The sequence below is a fragment of the Ixodes scapularis genome, unplaced genomic scaffold (assembly GCF_016920785.2).
Source record: "Ixodes scapularis isolate PalLabHiFi unplaced genomic scaffold, ASM1692078v2 PGA_scaffold6__148_contigs__length_123643588, whole genome shotgun sequence".
NCBI lineage: Eukaryota > Metazoa > Arthropoda > Arachnida > Ixodida > Ixodidae > Ixodes > Ixodes scapularis.
The window spans coordinates 73368415-73387279 of record NW_024609881.1 but is presented as its reverse complement, the minus strand read 5'-3'; the positions used below and the strand labels follow the sequence as shown (position 1 = coordinate 73387279).

At 45.4% G+C, this 18865-nt stretch overlaps 1 protein-coding gene across 1 annotated transcript in view; it reads right to left on the bottom strand.

Moving 5' to 3' along the window:
- LOC115317848 (cell wall protein DAN4-like) overlaps window positions 1–18865 on the bottom strand; it is a 63982-nt gene that overhangs the window by 29562 nt on the left and 15555 nt on the right. The window contains exon 6 of the mRNA XM_042294811.1: window positions 564–710. Coding sequence (XP_042150745.1) covers window positions 564–710 — 147 coding nt within the window. The remainder of the gene's footprint in view (window positions 1–563; window positions 711–18865) is intronic.

Here is an 18865-nt window from a genome sequence, read left to right as displayed (position 1 = left end):
GTGTTTCACATAGAGCGATTTTGGCCCTAGAGCGGCGCGATTTCTGCCGTCGCGGTGCTCGTGCCGCTCAACCGCTGGTGCTGGCCAGAGTGCCACGACAGAAGAAATCGCGCCGCTCTAGGGCCAAAACCGCTGCATGTGAAACACGCTTAAGTCTAAAAGCAATGATGACGGCCAATATTGCTCGATGGACTTTTGGAAAGGGTCTATTTGGGCGGGGGAGCAAGACGCGTGATGCTATTCTACACGAAGAGTGAACATAGGCAGTACGGTCTCACGTAAGTCGCGTGCCTCGCTCTGACGCCGCGATTGGCCCACCGAAGGCGCAGCTTTCCCCCTCTGCCAAGTTAGGCTAAAACGGAACATAGTGGTCGCAAAGAGGGAGGGGTTTATATTGGTGTTCATACAATTTCCTTCAAGATTGGAGTTAGTCTTAACAAACTCTTAGTGCTTGAGGGACCGCGTGGTGTCTGGGCTGATAACACCTGATGCTTGAAATGGCGATCTTGTTACTCGATAAAGATTTTTCCGTTAAAAGAGATTAATTTCTATATTATTCTTACACAATGGATTGTCCTCGAAGACAAAGTTTTGCGGATAATCCCTCTGATTAGGGGTGTGCATGCGAAGGTGCACGTAGTCTGTGCATAACACCGGTTTCATTGGTGGTCGCCTGAGGTAGTCGTATGAGCAGATCAGCGTGAAGTTACCTGCAAGGGGCACAGATTTTATTAGAAAAAGAAAAGATTATCCTAAGCATGAAAGACAGGTATGCATTTTACTTCGCAAGCGCTACTTCTTCAACAGATCTCCAAAGTTGTGACAATCTGTACTTTTAGACAACTGCTCCTGCTACATACATGTTCATCGTTACAGAATAAGACATTTAAGAGACGAATAAAATACGTGTTACCCTTACCTGGGGCTACAGAACTCTCCTAGAATTCTGGAGCTGTGAAGTGTCCTACATTTTTGTTGGTGCCTTCTTTTTTTAATATGTGCTTTGATTTGCAGCTTGCGAATTTTATGCCTTTATAGCCTGTCTATATAAATAATAAGAAATTTCTAACAATATTAAAAACTTTAAAATGAAGTTTGCAGCAGGCGTTGCTGATGACAATGAAAAGTAAAAACAGATGATTTCTAACCTTATCCCATGCAAACGTTTCTCTCAGTCGCTCAGAAAAGGGGGCGCTACCGGGACTGCAAGGTGGCGGTTGCATAAAACTGGCGATGATCATAATGTCCATTGCTTTTTTTCCTTGTCCTTAACGCAAATTTTTTGAACACGCTAATAACTCTCAAATAACTTTCTAGATTGTAATTAATTTTTTTAACACGTCCCATTATGGTTTTCAAAAGTTTGTTTATTATGTGAAATTAAACAGTTTACCTTTACTTATAATATGCATTTCACCCTTTTTGACCGGAGTTCCAGCACCGAGTTTTCTTTCTTCATTTCCGAACATCCATTGCTGAACCTCCCTACGCCCTTCTTTATATACGTCCTAGCATTAAACATACATTCAAACTTCCTCGCCTAGATAGAATCCTTTTCATCTAATAGACTGCAACTTGCCTGCTCCAACAGAACTGCTACTCCATCCCAAATTGTTAGCTCCGATGTCTTAAAATGATTAGTGCTGAGTCCACTTCTATTGTTTATTTATGTTAACGAGCTTTCTAGCCGTATGTTCCCTTCTATTGACCCTTTTGCTGACGACTACGTTATTTACAAAAGAAAAAACTCGTACGCGTTGTTGACATTCTTACCCTTTAGAACGATATTACCCATGTTGCCAAATTGTACGATAGCTTCCATTTAGAATATGAAAATGCCACTTATGCGATACATTGCTACTCGTTATAGATTCAAGCGCTTCAAGAGCGCGTGATGATACTATCAAAGAAATTGCGGGTGAGCTTTGTTTAGGGTGCCAAAGATCCGGTCAAAGCTAGGCCTCCTCCTCCCCCAAACCGGCGAAAAGACGTACTACCTCGTCTCTTTTTCATTTTTTTTTTCATTTTTATGGTGTAGTTGGCGAAGGTATTTTTTATAGATTTAAAAACTCTAAGATTTATATGTATAAAACAAATTAACAATTGCATTGATCAAATATGATTTTACGAAAATTGTAAACGCACTGCGGCATTGAAATCACAATATAATAACTCAGAGACTTCTATTATTTTTTATTACTCTCAATATGGCGGTTTTCCGCGGTTGTTCTGAGGACGTTAAGAAAGATGCGGTTGACTGTGAAATCAGCCACAGGTCGGAGGAGTTGATTTTTTTTTTTTTTTTCGGTGCGTGATAACTTTTCTGATTACGATCGGGCGAATGTGATCAGGAAGTTTGAGCTGTCAAATCGCTCACTGGAGTTTGAAACATGCAATTTGCCTATTTATTTATTAATTAAAAAAATGGTGGACACCCACTAGACAGAGCACTGTTGAAAAAAAGAAAGGAACTGTAACTAAAAAGAAACACGCCATCTGCAAGCAGAGAGAAACAGGTGCAGCTGAACAGCGAAGACGGCGCCCAGTGATCGAGTGCCCCCTTTTGCTCTGCGTTACTAATTCGTTTCGGAGTTTCGAATCTATCTTTTTTATTATTTTATTCTCCGCAAACAGGCCGCTCCAGAGCCTAATATCTTAGGACGGGGACTGTTTCCAGTCATTTGCGAATATACAATTCGATGCTAGGGGTTTCAGCGGCCCTTTAGACAAAACAAAAAACAGATGTGCTTTTTTGGACGATGTTTACTTTTATGGCCTGCAAAAACATAATAATGCTAGTTTTTTTTTAATTTCAGCAGTTTTGGAGGAAAAAGAGCACCTTAGAAATATATTAGAAAATTATTACTATCAGGTGGTCGTTATTCTCAAATTAACAGTGAATGGGAGCAACCCTTTGGCATAATATTGAGACTGGACTTACCAAGTAGTGGGGAAAAAAAGAATCAGCGCATCGGGTTTTTGTAAACGTCTTGTTACTTTTCTTTCGTACATAATGTGGGCGGACATATACAAGCTGTTCTGGAGCTCAATTTCATGCATGGCATGCACTCATGTAACACAAGAGGCCATTCTGGCATCATTTCTGTTGAGCACCTTTGTTCTCCAGAACACCATTCACACCATCGACTTTGGCTTTCCCGGTAAGAACAAGTAGGAATAATCCACAGCAGGGTGAAATAACGTCACGCGCAAGTCATATGCGTTTACTCCAAATTTGACTACCCCTACACTCTTCATGACGCAATACGTCAATTGTACAACTGGAATTTGTGTAAAACGTGAATCGAGGTCGACGAACTTACGTGGAGGCTTCGGTCGTTGGTCTACGCGGAAACCAAAGAAACATTATTAATTACCATTACTTCATTTATGTAAGTTTAATTAGATAAAATGAGAAGGCATTATTTCTTGTTTTGCACGCCGTTCCAAGTAAGTATATATTCCAACACGCCAAACTGCATCTCAATCTTACGCTGCACTGATGCTGATGTACGGGAGTAAAAGACAAATGCATCAAAGAAGCAATTTGTCCAATGCAACAAGCGGTCCCTGTTCGGTAAAAATGAAATCACAAACGCGCCGATGGCTTTTTTTGTTATATTTATTTTCTGAGCGAAGCATAAATGCATGTACTCACCGAACCGTTCTCGGAAGCTATTAAATTATTTTAAGGAGACGCGTGCGTCTTTGCTAAACTATACCTATGCCTTTAATAAACATTTGTAGCCGACCACCAATTTGGAAACGTTAAGATATAAACAACATCATATTTCTAACGGAGTTCGATCATGGTAAAACAAAATCATTCTTTAAAGAGTTGCCAAATATCTATTAGACGGCGGTCAGAAATGTATTGGGGTCTTCTAAAATGCAGATAAAGACTTTTTCTTCTTTTTTTTTTTTTTCAAGCGCCGCGAAGAGGCGTTTTCGGCAATTTATGTTTCCGCAAACTTCCGGTCAAATGAGGACAAACGGTCCCTATCAGAGTACATCTGTCAACGTTCATGAAGTATTTTATGACCCTTCTCCGGGTGACCGGCAAACGGACCGGTTAGCAAAAGATTTGTTGGGTATTTTTTTTTTTTTAAGGCGACCGATTCCCTCTTTTATTTTTTCTTTATTGAAAAACATAAGGACGTAGATAAACGCCTAACTTGATGATTTCATAACTTAATTTTCTCACTAATCTTGTCATCAAAACAGGTTTAGAGAGCCTGCCAAAACGGAGCAACCAAAGTTTTATGAGATTCAAGAGGAGGCTTGTGTTTGTAAACATGTTAAGTACGAATATTTTTCTTATAAAGAAATATGGCCACTGAACTGGATATAGTTGAGCTTAATTTTCTAGTTCTGGATGTTGCGGATTGTGACAATCAATTAAGCCAATCATACTGGAAGCGTGTAAAAAGATAATGGCGCCACTCTGCGGCTCCAACCAGTGCCACTTCGCATAGACATCCTGTGTAGCGGAGTACCATACTTTCTAATAAATAACAGCTTGCCTGAGCACAATGCTGTGCAATACATTCGGAGCCACAGTCGGCGTTAAGTTTCTTTTTTTTTTTATTTTTTTTTTATTAATGATCTGGAAATTTAGAAAGCAGATCCCCTCCGAGCGTTGGAAATAACAACCCTTATAATATAAATCCCAGTAGGTCAACTCCATTCAGCAGCAAACGAAGAGCAATACACGAACAATATAATTATCGTGTAAATTTTCGCAATTACTGACGGTGGTGAATGCCGTCTCGTGTTAATTTCCTCACCTTCCAACACAGAATCGATTCGTAAAAACATATTCCAGCGCGGATTTAAAACAAAAAAACTGGCGATACGTTGTTTCTGTTGACGCTTACCACTGTGTGGGACTCAATTGAACCCGAGCTCCGAGCGACTCTAGCGGGACGAATGACCCCAGTACACACACACCGCAACGCTGAACGCGAATACGCTTTCGAATTTCAAGGGCCACGCCCTTTACTCTGATGATGATGTGATGCTTTTTTAGTTTTTTTGCTCGATCCCCTAATGATCATCCTGGTGATATCCCACACAACCTGGTGATGGTTAGGGGGAGAAAATTGGAAGTTCTTCACCAACTCGCCTGTGTTTTTATTTACCCTTTCTTTGAGGAATCATACGTTTATCTTTCAAGACTTAGGCTAGGTGGCACAAGTGACCGCCCGTTACAAAGGGTATAGCCATTAACGTCCATCCAACCATTCATTTATCCATCCAGGCAAATGACCGCGGGAATGCGCAGGCGCGGTCAAGGCGCTTCAGGCTAACCAGATGAGGTCAGAGAATGCACAGCTTTTTCACTGCTCGACGTAACGCGGACACTGTCTATGCGGTGCCGCTACGAAACAGATGAAGAGGCGGAGCGCCGCCAAGACGACGATCACGGTGACGACGCACTTTTAGTGCTGCTTAATCGGCTCCATTCGATTGTAGCGTCGGCTGAGTCCGGACTTGACGTGAAATGAAGCATTCAACTCACTGACGTCACGACATTGCAGTGGCGCTGTTGTCGGTACAGCGAATGCGCAGAAGCTTGTGGGAGACGAGGATGGAAAACGACGGAACGGAGGGCACGTGAATGGCAGTCAACTGAAGAGGCACGAGGTTGCGCCAGGCTGGGGTTGGGGAGGAACGATGGAGCCGTTGTGGCTGGTCTGGTCCATGGCGATCCTCGGAGCGATCCACCAGCGAGGTTCTGACCGGGAGCGGAAGGAACGGTGAGCCCTGGCCATACCGGCCTGGTCCATGACGATTCCGGGCTGGTTCCGCAGCGAGACTCCGACTATGATAGCCCGGGACAGCCAGCCTCTGCAGCGCTGGCGTGAGAAGGACGATCCGTAGGCCTAGACACGGACTCCGACTGCGAGCTCTGAATGACGGCCAACAACCAGAGTCGGCGGGCCCGGAGTGCCGGCTCTCGAGAACGGGCAACCGGGATGTACAGTAAACCCATTCGTTGTCTTTTCGTCGTGTTGTGTCTCTCCCTGAGCGAAGCACAGACCAATCGAGCGGCGATTATAATAGATCGACACCACACAAAGAATACGACAAATGGCGCATCCAACGTGGGGCCGGGTCGCTATGCCTCTACTTCTAGTCGTCCCTAGGGAGTCCCATGGATTCGTTTAACGGGTTGTTCACTAACGCTAACAATGCGCGTTAACACAAAGTCTGATGGAATGTTGGCGACTTGTCTCACAGCAGAGCTCAGTAGGTGTATCCTCGTGTCGAGTATCGGAAGGACTCGAAAGACTAGGTTTCGGACGCGCTCTCTCTTGAGTATTCAAGAATAGCGGTTGGGAGGAGGTGATGCAACCGGGAGGTTAACGAGCGGTGCGGGTAAGATGTAAGTAAGTCGTTTTCGGAGGAAGAGGAAAGGCACCGCATGTTCGCTGGAAGGTAGGATAACGACTCGCAGGAGGAAAAACAGCCAGGCACAGGTCGGCATCTTAGGTCGCCCCCACTCACCCTCACCCTTGGGGCCAGCCTCACCTAAGCCCCCCCCTCACCCTCACCCTCAGGGCCACCCTCACCTAAGCCCCTCCCTCACCCTCACCCTCAGGGCCACCCTCACCTAAGCCCCTCCCTCACACTCACCCTCGCAGCTGCACTCACCTCCAGCCCCTCACTCACCCTCATCCTAACAGTCACACTCGCCTTCAGCCCTTCACTTACCCTCACTGAACCTCACAGCCCTCATCCCCCTCGGGAGAGCGCCTTTAGAGCGCGCGACACTAGAGCGCCTACGTTAGAGCGGGCAACACGAGGGCGCTGTGACAGTAGCGCGCTTCACACTAGAGCGCACGTCACGAGAGCGCACCCCATTTGAGCGAACACCGCAAAATGTGTGATGTACACGCGGTTCCACATACAGAACAAAATTGTGAGACTCATCGGATTGAAGCAGTGGTGATTATTGATTGATTGAATATGTCTTTAATAAAAAATAAGAATAAAACTGGTACGATCGACTCTTTGTAACCAATTGTTTACTGACATCGGAGGGAAAAGGGGGCAGGGGATCGGGCTGGGGCATATAGGTACCGGGAACGTTTCCAGTTGAGTGGGAGCAGCGAGTCTAAGATTTTTTCACAGTGCTGCGGTGCACCTCTCGCATATACTATAAATAGTTAACTTTTTGGTATGTTTTGTCTATTCTTGACAGGCATTTGGGCTCCGATCTATTTGGTGGCGATTTAGACGTCCCTCGCATCAGTCTAAATGGTATTCTGACGTCAATGTCCGTAATGAAGAAAGCTCACCGCTAAAAATACATCAGGAAAAAACTCGTCGAAGGAAAGCTCAGCGGAATATTATCGGATGCAGATATTTCCAGTCTTTTGACGGATACAGGAAAACCTCCCCTGCAAATCTGCGACATACAAAATCAAAGAACTAATAAACTAGGTCAGCTGCAATGTTGTTGTTTTTTTCTGCGAAATCGCACGCTACAGATATTTTTTTTTTTTTTTTTGCTGTTAGCTTTTTGTAAGACTTCTTAGTTTCTCACACGCAAAACTTTTGCTGACTCATTTCGCAATGTCATTGCTAAATTTCGCGGCATGAATCCCTGCCGATTCTACATAAAACACGCGACGCCCGAACAAGAAGTCGATCCGGTCGGGCCACTCGCCCTGGACCGGTTGTGCGCTCTCGTGACGGACGTTCTAAGGACACGCGAGCTAATATCGCTGCGCCCTCCAGTCGCGCGCGCTAACGTCAGGCGCTCTTGTGTCGTGCGCTCCAGTGTTGTACAGGCACTCCCCTCACGCACTCATGGCCAGAGTGTCGAACCGAAATTTTTATCGGTTCGGTTCCGGTTCGGGTTCACGGCTTTCGGTTCGGTTCCGGTTTAGTTCCGGGGAGCAAAAAATAACGGTTCAAACCGGTTCGAACCGGTTCGAACCGGTTTGAACCGCTAAATTGAGAATATCTTTTTCGCGTTGTTCTGGCAATATACACTATTTACGCCGCAAAACGATATTGTTTCTTCGATCGTCCGTGCAATTTAATTTTGTTTTTAGGTGCCAAAATATGAAATTCAGTTATTTAATTTCGACGCAAGAGTAGAAACAAATCTACAGGGTGTCACAAAAGAAAATTTTCACGGTCTTTTTTCACCGCAAAAATAAACTAGGCATCGTCGAACGCTCATTCTCCGCTCAAAGGTGGAGCTAGAGGTCACAACCAGATGCCAAAGTTTCAGCCCGATCCGATAACTTGGTCAAAAGTTATAAGTGATTTTTTCAAAATTTCAATGGGAAAATAGAGCGCATTTTTTCCCGTTTTGGGTTTGTGGTACCATAGAGCCCCATGTATTCGAAAACTCTGTCGGCCGCCATTTTCCCATTCAAAGTTTCAGAAAATCACTTATAACTTTTGATTAAGTTATCGAATCGGGCTGAAACTTTGGCACTTGGTTGTGGCCTCTAGCGCTACCTTTGGGCGGAGAATAAGCGTTGGGCGATGCCTAGTTTATTTTTGTGGTAAAAAAGACCGTGTAAATTTTCTTTTGTGACACCCTGTACATTAACATACATAACGTCGTGTTCATACGACTCCACATCCCTTTGTTTACCAGTAACATATATTTTACCTGAATCAAAATGTTTAAGTACAACAGTAAAGAGTTTAGCCATGGTTGGTACATATACCTGTAAATAGATCAGCTTCTAATTTAGAACTATACTGTATATTATTGTGCTTTCTTTGTGTTTAAGTAAAATTCTAAAGTTCAAGCTTATCTATTTACACGGTATAAAATGTTGTCGCAAAGTGTGGTAGGTCGCCTAAAATACCCGTGATTGGTACTACTTTGTGTCGCAGTGTTAGAAATGAAATCGTGGTTGTGTCCTTAAACTAAGGAATGAATTACATCACATAAAATTATGAAATGAGCACCTCGGTGCTCATGCTAATTATGAAATAAGGTTTACGAAATACACTTCACAATATATATATGTATATGATGACGACACAACTGAACTAAAAGCAATTACATTTTCAGAATGTAACAAAAGTTTAAAGATAATTCCTTTCAGTGTATTTTTTATAGAAACACCGAACGGCAATCCAAATGCTAGTTGTTCTAACCAAACATTCTTTACACTCAGCACCGCATGCATGCCACTAATCATGCAGCAAGAAGTAATCACAATTGTTCACTCTAATCTATACGCACCTTGGCACTCAGATCAAATCCGGCCCAAAATAGCGCTTGTCCAAGTGAACATTTTCTTATGCAGAATAAGCGGCATAGCCTGGCTGTTGAGGTTTGTTCTTGACAAGATGCCGGTCAATTTAGTTTGCAAATGAGCATCACTTTTGCTAACTGATGATTTTAACTCGATAGCGTTAAGGAGCTCATGTCGCAGAAAAGCCGATGTCGGTGGCGTGACTGGAAAATCTTGATTGGTCGATAGGTTCATGACGTCAGAGCTGCATACCCTCGCGCAAGAATTTCGAGCAACCCACTATGCTCACGTGAAATCACGCGTGGAATGAGTGATTAAAACATGACATGTAATGCGAGATAAAGGTCGCCGTATGTCTCAAATGATTTCACTTTTGAAAGTAATTATTTTGCCTTAAAGAAAAAAATTAAGAATTTTTGTGGGATTCGAACTATACGACCCTTCAGTTGCGAGACAGACGCTTTTCGCTAGGAACGGCGCGAGCGTCTGGCACGACAAAAACGTGCTTTTTGGTAAGAGCGTTTTTGCAAGCAAAGTAGTTTCCGGGGTCACGCTTTTTGGTCTGCGCCAAAGATGCAGGGAAGAGGAACCTTTACAACACAGTATGTTTTTAAAGCTCCCCCGCTTCCCCTCTTCCCCCCCCCCCCCCCCCCACACACACACATACACCCACGAACTTCTTTATACAGCGGAGCTGTTAGGGGCTAGTTTCCCCAGTGTCGTGTCGGTCAGAAAACAAATGATGACACTAAACTCTGGACAGCTACCGCCATCTATTAAGGACGACGGCAACCAGATAAGCGGCTTGCTGGTTGTCTGGTTGCCGCCGTCGTGCATAGATGGCGGCAACCTCTCCAGCCTTTCCACTCTGGCTTGCCGGCTTGCGGCCGGCCATTACTTCATTTACACCATAGTACATGCAGCTTCGCTAGTCTTCCTTCTTCACCAGAGTGAAAAGGCTGAAAGTATTCCCGAGGAATTGCCTCCTCCATTGGTGTGTGTTAATTTGACGATTTTATTTGACACTTGTTAACCGCAACCCTTTATTGCTTTTATTTTGCACCCCGTGAAGTTTAGATCGGTGATAAAACGACATCGGGTTGGAATGTTCATGACTTTTCCGAGGCGTACTGGTCCTCTGGCCCAAGCATACTCGCACAGGGCCGCCACTAATTCAGAAGCTTCCTTGTCGCGGTGAAATTGCGAAGATTAAATGAGACTATTTGTTTTAGTCTTGCCTTCCCAAGGATTGATGTCGCAATTGTGGGGTCAAAACCACCCGCCTGACGACAGTCGAGCGCGGCTCATGGATTAGACAGGAGGACTGTGTGAGCACCGTACATCGGCTCGTAACAATCAATGCCTCGGTGGACACTCTGGCAGTGGCTCTTGTCCAACCACTGCGGTGATGAGAATAGCCGAACTCTAACAGTGCCTGGAACTGAGCATGTGTTTTCTTCCTTAAAACGCCAGCGCAGGGGTATGATTAACGTTGGCGGCATAAGATAGGCACCAGGCCACATGGCCGCTTCTGGCTCCGAGTTGAGGGGATGAACGATGCTCATATTTCTCGAATTTTTTTGGCGACTGCCATTGCCTAGAAAAAAATAGCAAAGCCAGGTTCAATCAGTTATTAACGTTAGGGAGTGATCCTGGGTAGTATTTAGTAATGTATAGGAATCTTTTTATAGCTCCTTTAAGCAAAGTACAGAGGAAGTCGAAACTTGTGCAATAACTTAAGAACGACGCTCGTGTGAGAGTTACAGCGACTGCCAAGTTCGGCTGTCTCTCTGAGGTCACTAAAATATCTTTTTTTTTTTGTATTCTTTCCGTACACAGGTGTAGTTCTATGTCACGTCATATTAATAAGTCGCATTTAGTAATTTCAGTACTTCTATTCTCACGAACATCTTTCGGATTCAGTTCAGCAACAACGAAAAATATTTGGGTGCCTCAATAACGTAAAATGGGTCTTGCAACATTTCTCCTTATACTTTCAATAAATACTGTTAAGAAGTAACCCCTAACGTTGATAGCTTGCGGAAACATCCATTAGTTTTCCCCTAATAGCACATGCAGAAAAATAAAGGAAAGATACAGCTGTTCGATATCTCCTCAACTCGGAATTCAAACAAGCGGCCACGTGATCTGATACCACCAGTGTTCATCACAGTCATGCTCTAGGCGGCTAGGGTTTGAAAAGCAAAAGCTTGAGCTGAGCCTCAGATATTGTTAGAGTTGGGCTATTATCATATGTAATTGACATGAGCCGTTACCCGAATGTTTGGCGGTGCTGATTGTCATGAACCCGAGCACTCCACTGGGGGTTTTGAAAATCGCTTACGTTATGGTGTCACGTGACTCTCGGTGCGAAATCGTGATATCATGTTACGTCATGCTGTCAACAATGTTAATACATCAAGTGACTTCCTCAAATTAAATCGAGGTGACGCGGTGAGTCACGTGACATCACGAGGTCACGTCACAACATGTATTGACACCGTGGCGTCACGTGACAACGTGACACATGGTTAATTATAGTGCCATGAAAACCCACAACTTACCATACTTTTCAATTCTGTATATCACGATTTGATCCATAGATAGAAATACAGCCGCCAATTTTTCATTCCCATGTGTTCATTTTGTGATACTAACAAAAAAGAAAAAAAAAAGAAATATTACATTGAACCGTTTTGAACCGGTTACCGTTATATTTTTTTTCGGTTCGGTTCCGGTTCAGTTCCAATATGGCGGCGAAGATTTCGGTTCGGTTCAGTTCCGGTTCGGCTAAAAATAACGGTTCTGTTCCGGTTTTCGGTTCGGTTCGGTTCCGGTTCGACACCCTGCTCATGGCCCTCACGCCCCTCACGCACTTACCGCCCTCACGCCCCTCACGCCACTCACGCACTCACCGACCTCACGCCCCTCACGGCCCTCACGCACTCATACCCCTCACGCCCTTGACGCACTCACCGCCCTCACGCACTAATACCCCTCACGCCCCTCACGCCACTTACGCCCACACCTCCCTCACGCCCCTCACTCACTCACTGTCCTCACAGCCCTCCACGGCTCTCACTCACCTTCACACTCATGAATTTTCCTGGATCAGAAACTCACTCAACCTCACCTCACCTGTTAAGATGAGGGTGAGTGAGGGCCCTCATGAGTGAGGTTGCCGAGGTATGCAGCCAAGACTCGGCGCAAATTTAGGATTTGTTTTGATTCGAATTTAGAATTTAGGTTTTAAGACGAGAATACGGATTTTGAATTTAGGCTTGCGGTGATGCGGTGATCAGGTAAGCGCTGATGGAGGTCCAGGGTGCAGATGTATTTCTGTCCGCGGGTGTCGGAAGAATCGCAGGAACAGCAGTTGACACCGGGAGTGCCCGCAGACGAGCTACTGAGCACGATGATTCGTATCTGCTCGGCCAGGACAGTCACTTCGCGTTATCCCGACAATTGACGAAGGGCAGAGGAACGACTGTCCTTTCAGGGGGGTCGTTCTTAGAAAGCTATGGAGGCAATTTACAGTACGCTTTTCCGATTTCACTCTGGCCAGTCGTGGCAGCGACAGCAAGACTTTTAATAAGTTATGTCGGGTCATAACCGGGCCATGGATGAGCCGGTGGACATTTAGGTGGGCTTGTAGCTGTCTAGCTTGCCTTGAGGTGCAAACGGTTCATGCAGGCTTGCTCGCTGATCTGCCTCTCCCTCCGAGGACCGATGAGTCCTTAAAGCCCGTATGCACGGGGACTGAACGGGACGATGACGCGTACGTCGGTTCGCACACGGTTAACGCAACCGCTGCGGAGGGCGGGTATGGTATGGCCATCCCGCCGCGGGCTTTGGACCCCTTCGCTTGCTTAACAGTTTGACTGGGTTTACGCCATCGTTACCTAGTCCTGAGAGAAACTTACACTCTGAGCAACACAGCTAGTGGTTTTGCCACATCGCTTGCTCCGACGAGGTGAGAAGGCCCGAGCGAAGTAAAGACGCGAGCGTCGTATCTTACTTCTAGGTTTACTCGGCGAGATACAAACAAGGAGTCTGGCCCGGTTCGCATCACTGACTGGAAGGGATACTACCGTCGCGATAGGGAAGCGATAAGTGATTAGCATGAGGTTTCGGTAGTACACATGAAGTCCCCAGTTCCTGGCGACCCGGGAGCGAGCTCCGGACTGCGAACTCGCCGACTTAGCTGCACGGTACACGAACCTGTCGGCAAGCGATTTTGCAGTAGAGGCTATGGCCACTGCCACAATCTGCGGCAGAGTATTTGTTCGTTGTGTGTTGTTTTAACACTTTGTTCTGCGCAGAATGGCTCCTTGGAAAGACGGCCATAGACGGTGTCACCCAGGACGTCCACCGGGAGGAAACATGGGCCCATCCGTTTTCCCAAGTGCTCAAGGTGGCTGACACTTGTTCGGCCTGACGAACTGATCAAGCGAGCAGTTCTACGCCCGCTGCGACCTCCAAGCGGAGCGTGGCAGGTCCGTCCGCGTCGGGGCGACCAGCTTAGAGCAGGCCCCCTGCTACATCGTGGTGAATGGAACAGCGAGCGATGGACAGGTCGACATCGTCTGCCGGCTTTCCCAGAAGAGCCAGCTGAGGCCGTCACAAAGAAAGACCAACGCCGGGGGTCTCACCACCACCTACGCAGCTTTCGGACGCTGCAGCGTGCCCACTCCGGCAACACCAACAGCCGCCGCCTCTCCGACACCTCACACGGCCCCATTCTCAGGCTGGGGAGCATTCACCTGCCTCCCCAGCCTACCGACGTGGTAGAACTCCTCCCTGAGGCCCATGAAATCCCGTGTACCGGAAGTCCTCCGAAGTCCGGGCCTTGAGGGGGGGGGGGGGGGGGGGGGGGGAGTGCGCGAGACGAGGGTGGAAAACGACGGGGCGGAGGGCGCGTAAAAGGCGGTCGGCCGAAGAGACACGAGCTGGCGCCACACAGAGCGTGCTGCGCGAAGCTGGGACCGGGCAGGAACCATGGAGCCGTTCTGGCTGGTCTGGCCCATGGCGATCCCCGGAGTGGTCCACCAGCGAGGTCCTCACCAGGACCGGAGGGAACGGTTAGCCTTGGCCATACCGGCCTGGGCCATGACGATTCCGGAGTGGTTCCGCAGCGAGACTCGAGCTATGATAGCCCGGTACAGCTAGCCTACGCAGCGCTGGCGTGGGAAGGAAAATCCGCAGGCCTGGACACGGACTGCAACTGCGAGCTCTGAATTACGGGCGACAACCAGGGTCGGCGGGCCCGGAGAACCGGCTCTCGAGGACGGGCAACCGGGAAATACGGTAGACCCATTCGCTGTTTTCTCATTGTATTGTGACACTCCTTGGGAGACGAGCGAAGCACAGACCGATCGGGCGGTGATTATTATTTCAGCGAGAATCCCACAAAAAGTACCACAAGTTTCACTCCTCAAGATTTTGGTTTCTGCGCACGCGCAGTGAGCACACTTGGTGGGGGCAAAGCGGGTTTGTTTGTAAACACTGTGGTGGTGTATACGGAGAGCAAGTTCGTCTGCTTCTTCGCAGGGGTTCTGGTGACTACAAAACGCCGAGCTCTGGTTGGCTCTCATTGAAGGATAGTGAGTAGACCTCAAAGCAAGCTGCCTTGATTTTTACCACTATCCTTCAATCAGACCCAATCAGAGATCGACAGTATGACATCACCACAAACCCTGCAAAATAAGCAGGCGAACTTGCGTTCTGCTTAGAAGGCTTCTTGCCTTTTTCTAATCGGTACCCTCCAAACAAGAGCGCGGGCGTGTGTGCTTCAGTTTATATATATATATAAAAAGAACTCCTCACGAGAAGCATCTCATAACCGTAACGCCTCTACGGAGCAAAAAAAACGACAAATTCCGCGCGGCGGCGATCACTCGCCGGCGTCCCTATACGAAAATGTCCTATGGTCGTCTATAGAAAATTATATGGCAGGCTATCACCCTCTATGGCCTTCTACGGTCGTCTTTAGAAATCCGTAAATACAGCTACAGCCAGCTAAAAAAAAATCTTTGGCCCCGTGTCTAAAGGCAGGGAACCAATAAATTTTCTTTACCCGCCTATAGAACATTCTATGGCCCTGAGTCTAAAGACCCCCAAAAAGAAAAATAGATTACACTGGCATCGAACACTGCAATCAAGCAATAGCTGGAGTGCAATCTTCAGCAAAAGTGTCCTGAATGTCATCACTGCACTCTCAACTTGATTTATGAAACTTATTAAAATTAAATATTAAATTTTAGTTAATTAGCCTAATGATCTACATTTGCTTTTTTCAGGGTGTTGAATTAAGAGATGGGGGCTATTCCAAGAGACAATTCAAATAAAGTATTAAGTACGAGTAATATTTGCTCCGCCTCTCCATGTTTATGCGACAAATGACGGCAGTCACCGGCCAAGTCGGATTCAAAAACAAGACAGCCATATATAGAGGTAGCGCGAACTTAGCGTACATAGAGAGGCGTATGGGTCCGGTGTCGGGGTGCTTTGTTGATTTTGTGTGGGGGTTGTTCTGCTTGTGTTCTGTGTGTTTTGTGTGTTCAGTGATGCATATGTATCTACCATAGCGTTCAGAAGCCGGGGGAACTTGAAAAGAACATATTTTTTTAGAGTGTGCTGGCTAAAAAGAGCCATAAGAAAACCTATACAGCCTTTTTTAGCTGGCCGTATAAATGGCTAAAGACACCGAAGGAAAAACCATAGGCAGCTATAGCATGCTGGCTATAGCGAGCCAGCCATTAGAAAAGCTTAAGAGCGCTATGGCTGGACAGTGATAGGGCCATAGACAAAGCTAAAGAAGCCTATAAAGACGACCATAAAAAATGCTAGGCAGCCATAGAAAATTCTTTAGCCAATTGGGCCAGATAGCTAAAGCCGACCATACAAAAAATTTTCTATAGCCGACCATAGGACATTTTTGTATGGGTGGAATCATAGCAGTGGCTGTTGGGCCGTGTGCGAGGCGAGAGTGTCGCCGGGCGAAGTTCGTCGTTTTTTCTCAGCATTTTCGCTTCCTGAAAACGGCCTTAACTCTAGCTCTATTGCTCCAGCTCAAGCTCTAGCAATCTATCTCCATTGCACGTCTCCGCAAGTTGTGTTTGCTACTTGTCGCAGTTAAAATCAGGTCTTAGTTAAGATGGCTGACTGCACAAATGGTTCTGCCGCACGCACCGCAAAATACCACCGGCTTTTTTCCGTATTCCAAGTTTATATACGTAGAGCTGTATATGCAGCCTGTTGCACAACCTGGCCGTGCACCCTTGCAATGCAATCTTTTGTAAAACATTAAGGCGCTCTCGGCGGTCATCTTGGATGGCTACAAAACGGTTTTCAATTTATCTAAGAAATTTATACATGCATACGCAAGAGTACTTTCGCTAACATATTACCTCTGTTCTTTTGGATTCTAGGTAAAACACTGAAAATCACGGGTTAATTAGTTAACTAGATGATAACCTAGTAAAAATTGCTGCGTTTTTTCTGGTATTTTTTCAACGTTAAAGGGGCGATGTAACCATTTCTATCCTTCGCGTACATTCCACTTAGAATGACTCCCTGACGTTTGTAACCTATAAAAAACGCGTTAGTTTTTCTTCTCGTGTAATGTTAATCGAAAAAACAAAACAAATACATAAAAAAGCAGCGTTTTTGTTTTCTTTTATTCGCAGTCAAAATAGCCGGCCACGTGATCTGGAGCCGATTATAGGCCATCAACATTTATCATAGACAAACTGGGGTTGGCAAAGCACAATACACGGGCTGAGTTCCAGGCATTCTTGGAGTTCGGAAATAGCTGAGCGGCGTTTGGCAACTTCCGGTTCCTTAGGAAATTTTGTTTCACTGTTGACAAATGACGAAAATGAGATGCAAGCCCGTGCAAGCATGATTCTGAAACCTCCATACTGTAGTTTTCCAAAGCATGCTAACACAAGCTTGCAGATCATTGTCGTCGTTTGTCAACAGCTAAACAAAATTTCCTAAATAATTATAAGTTGCCAAACGCCGACCAACTACTGCCGTCATTAAAGCAGTTGGGTGCAAGCCACTACCCGAATGCTTGTCAAGGTATTGATTATCGCGAGCCCAAATAGGGTGCTCACGCTATGGTCGGATCCAATACATGAGCCGCATTCAAATATTGTCACCGGAGGGCACTGCAACCTCCAAACTACGTAATCCAAATTTGCGTAAAAAATTATCAAAAGAAAAATCGCTTTTATTTTTCTTAGTTCGTACCACAAGAAAGAGGTTTGTCGCTCAATGACATCGCCTACCAGTAAACTTAGGTCCCACTAGTGCAAGTAAGCTCGTGTAAAGTGAAAACATTCTAACTGATAATCGTTGCCCGGAACCTTTAAAGTTAAAAGGGTGATAGTTGTAAACCGTATTTCAGTACTATAATAAAAAAAGTAGACTATTGATTCATGAACAATTTTGTTTTGAAATGTCTTTATATATATATATATATACCACTGTTTTTTTATGACGACTAAAAGTGTACAAGAGAGTACACCTTACTTCGAAGCTCAGGCCGAAACGTGGATTCCAGTCAAAGTTTAGAAGTAATCGAAAATATGATGATGATGATGATTGAACCGTACTTCATCGAATAAATCAATGTCTTACGAAATCCCCAAAATCCAAAATAAACGGCGGAGTCAGGATTCGAACTCTGGGCCTCCCAATGTCCGGTCGGGTATGCTAACCACTACAGCGCTAACCACTACACCACTCCATGTTTGCTTTTTAACGATTCCTATTTGTCTTATTAATGCAGAATAAACGAAATGTATACAATTTGAGGTGTTCTGGAAGCACACGCCGCCGTGTGGTGCGCGGTGCGACGCTTTCTGGCATATAGTACATGCTCGTTCTGCTCCAGAAATACTCAGACTCTTTGTCTCGTCATGTGTACATGTACTATTCTTGTTTGTGAGCTTAAGAAACACGTAACCATCACCATCTGCGAGAATCAAGATCCACATTTTTAATTATATCAAGGGCATTTTTCATCATCGAACGGCGGTCTCCGAAGTATAAATAATCAAAAATATGATGAGCAAGCAAACGAGTAATTGTACCACTGCCTATTTTCGCACATCTACGCCCTTTGTTTTTTACTAAAATACAAAGTAAGCGGTGTAAAAGTGTCCTCCTTTTAGGATCAATATTAGTGATTATTGAAGAGCGCGTGGGAATATTTACGGCGATGGTTATCTAATTTAAACATTACCCCATGACGCAAATCGCTTGCCCTTGAGTCCCCAAGAAAACAGGGGATAGGTTAGCAAAATTACTCTTGAATAAATATTTCTAGGCCTATTTCGATAAAAATAAAAATATTTTTGTACTTATTCTAGATTATCCCCAAGGTAAAGAAGCCCTAATCATTATTCTTATACTGCCCTACAAATTGACTAGCTCAATCATCCATTGAAGAGCGCCTCCATTTCTTTGCCTGATTGGCTTCTAGAATTTATGGCTTCTATGTGTCCGCTGGTGTAAAGTATATGCTGGGCACGTCGGCTTCTATTTTGGGTCGATGATTACTGACCGCCAGTAAATGACCACATAATCTTGAACCAGCCATATACAAAATCCTCCAAGGG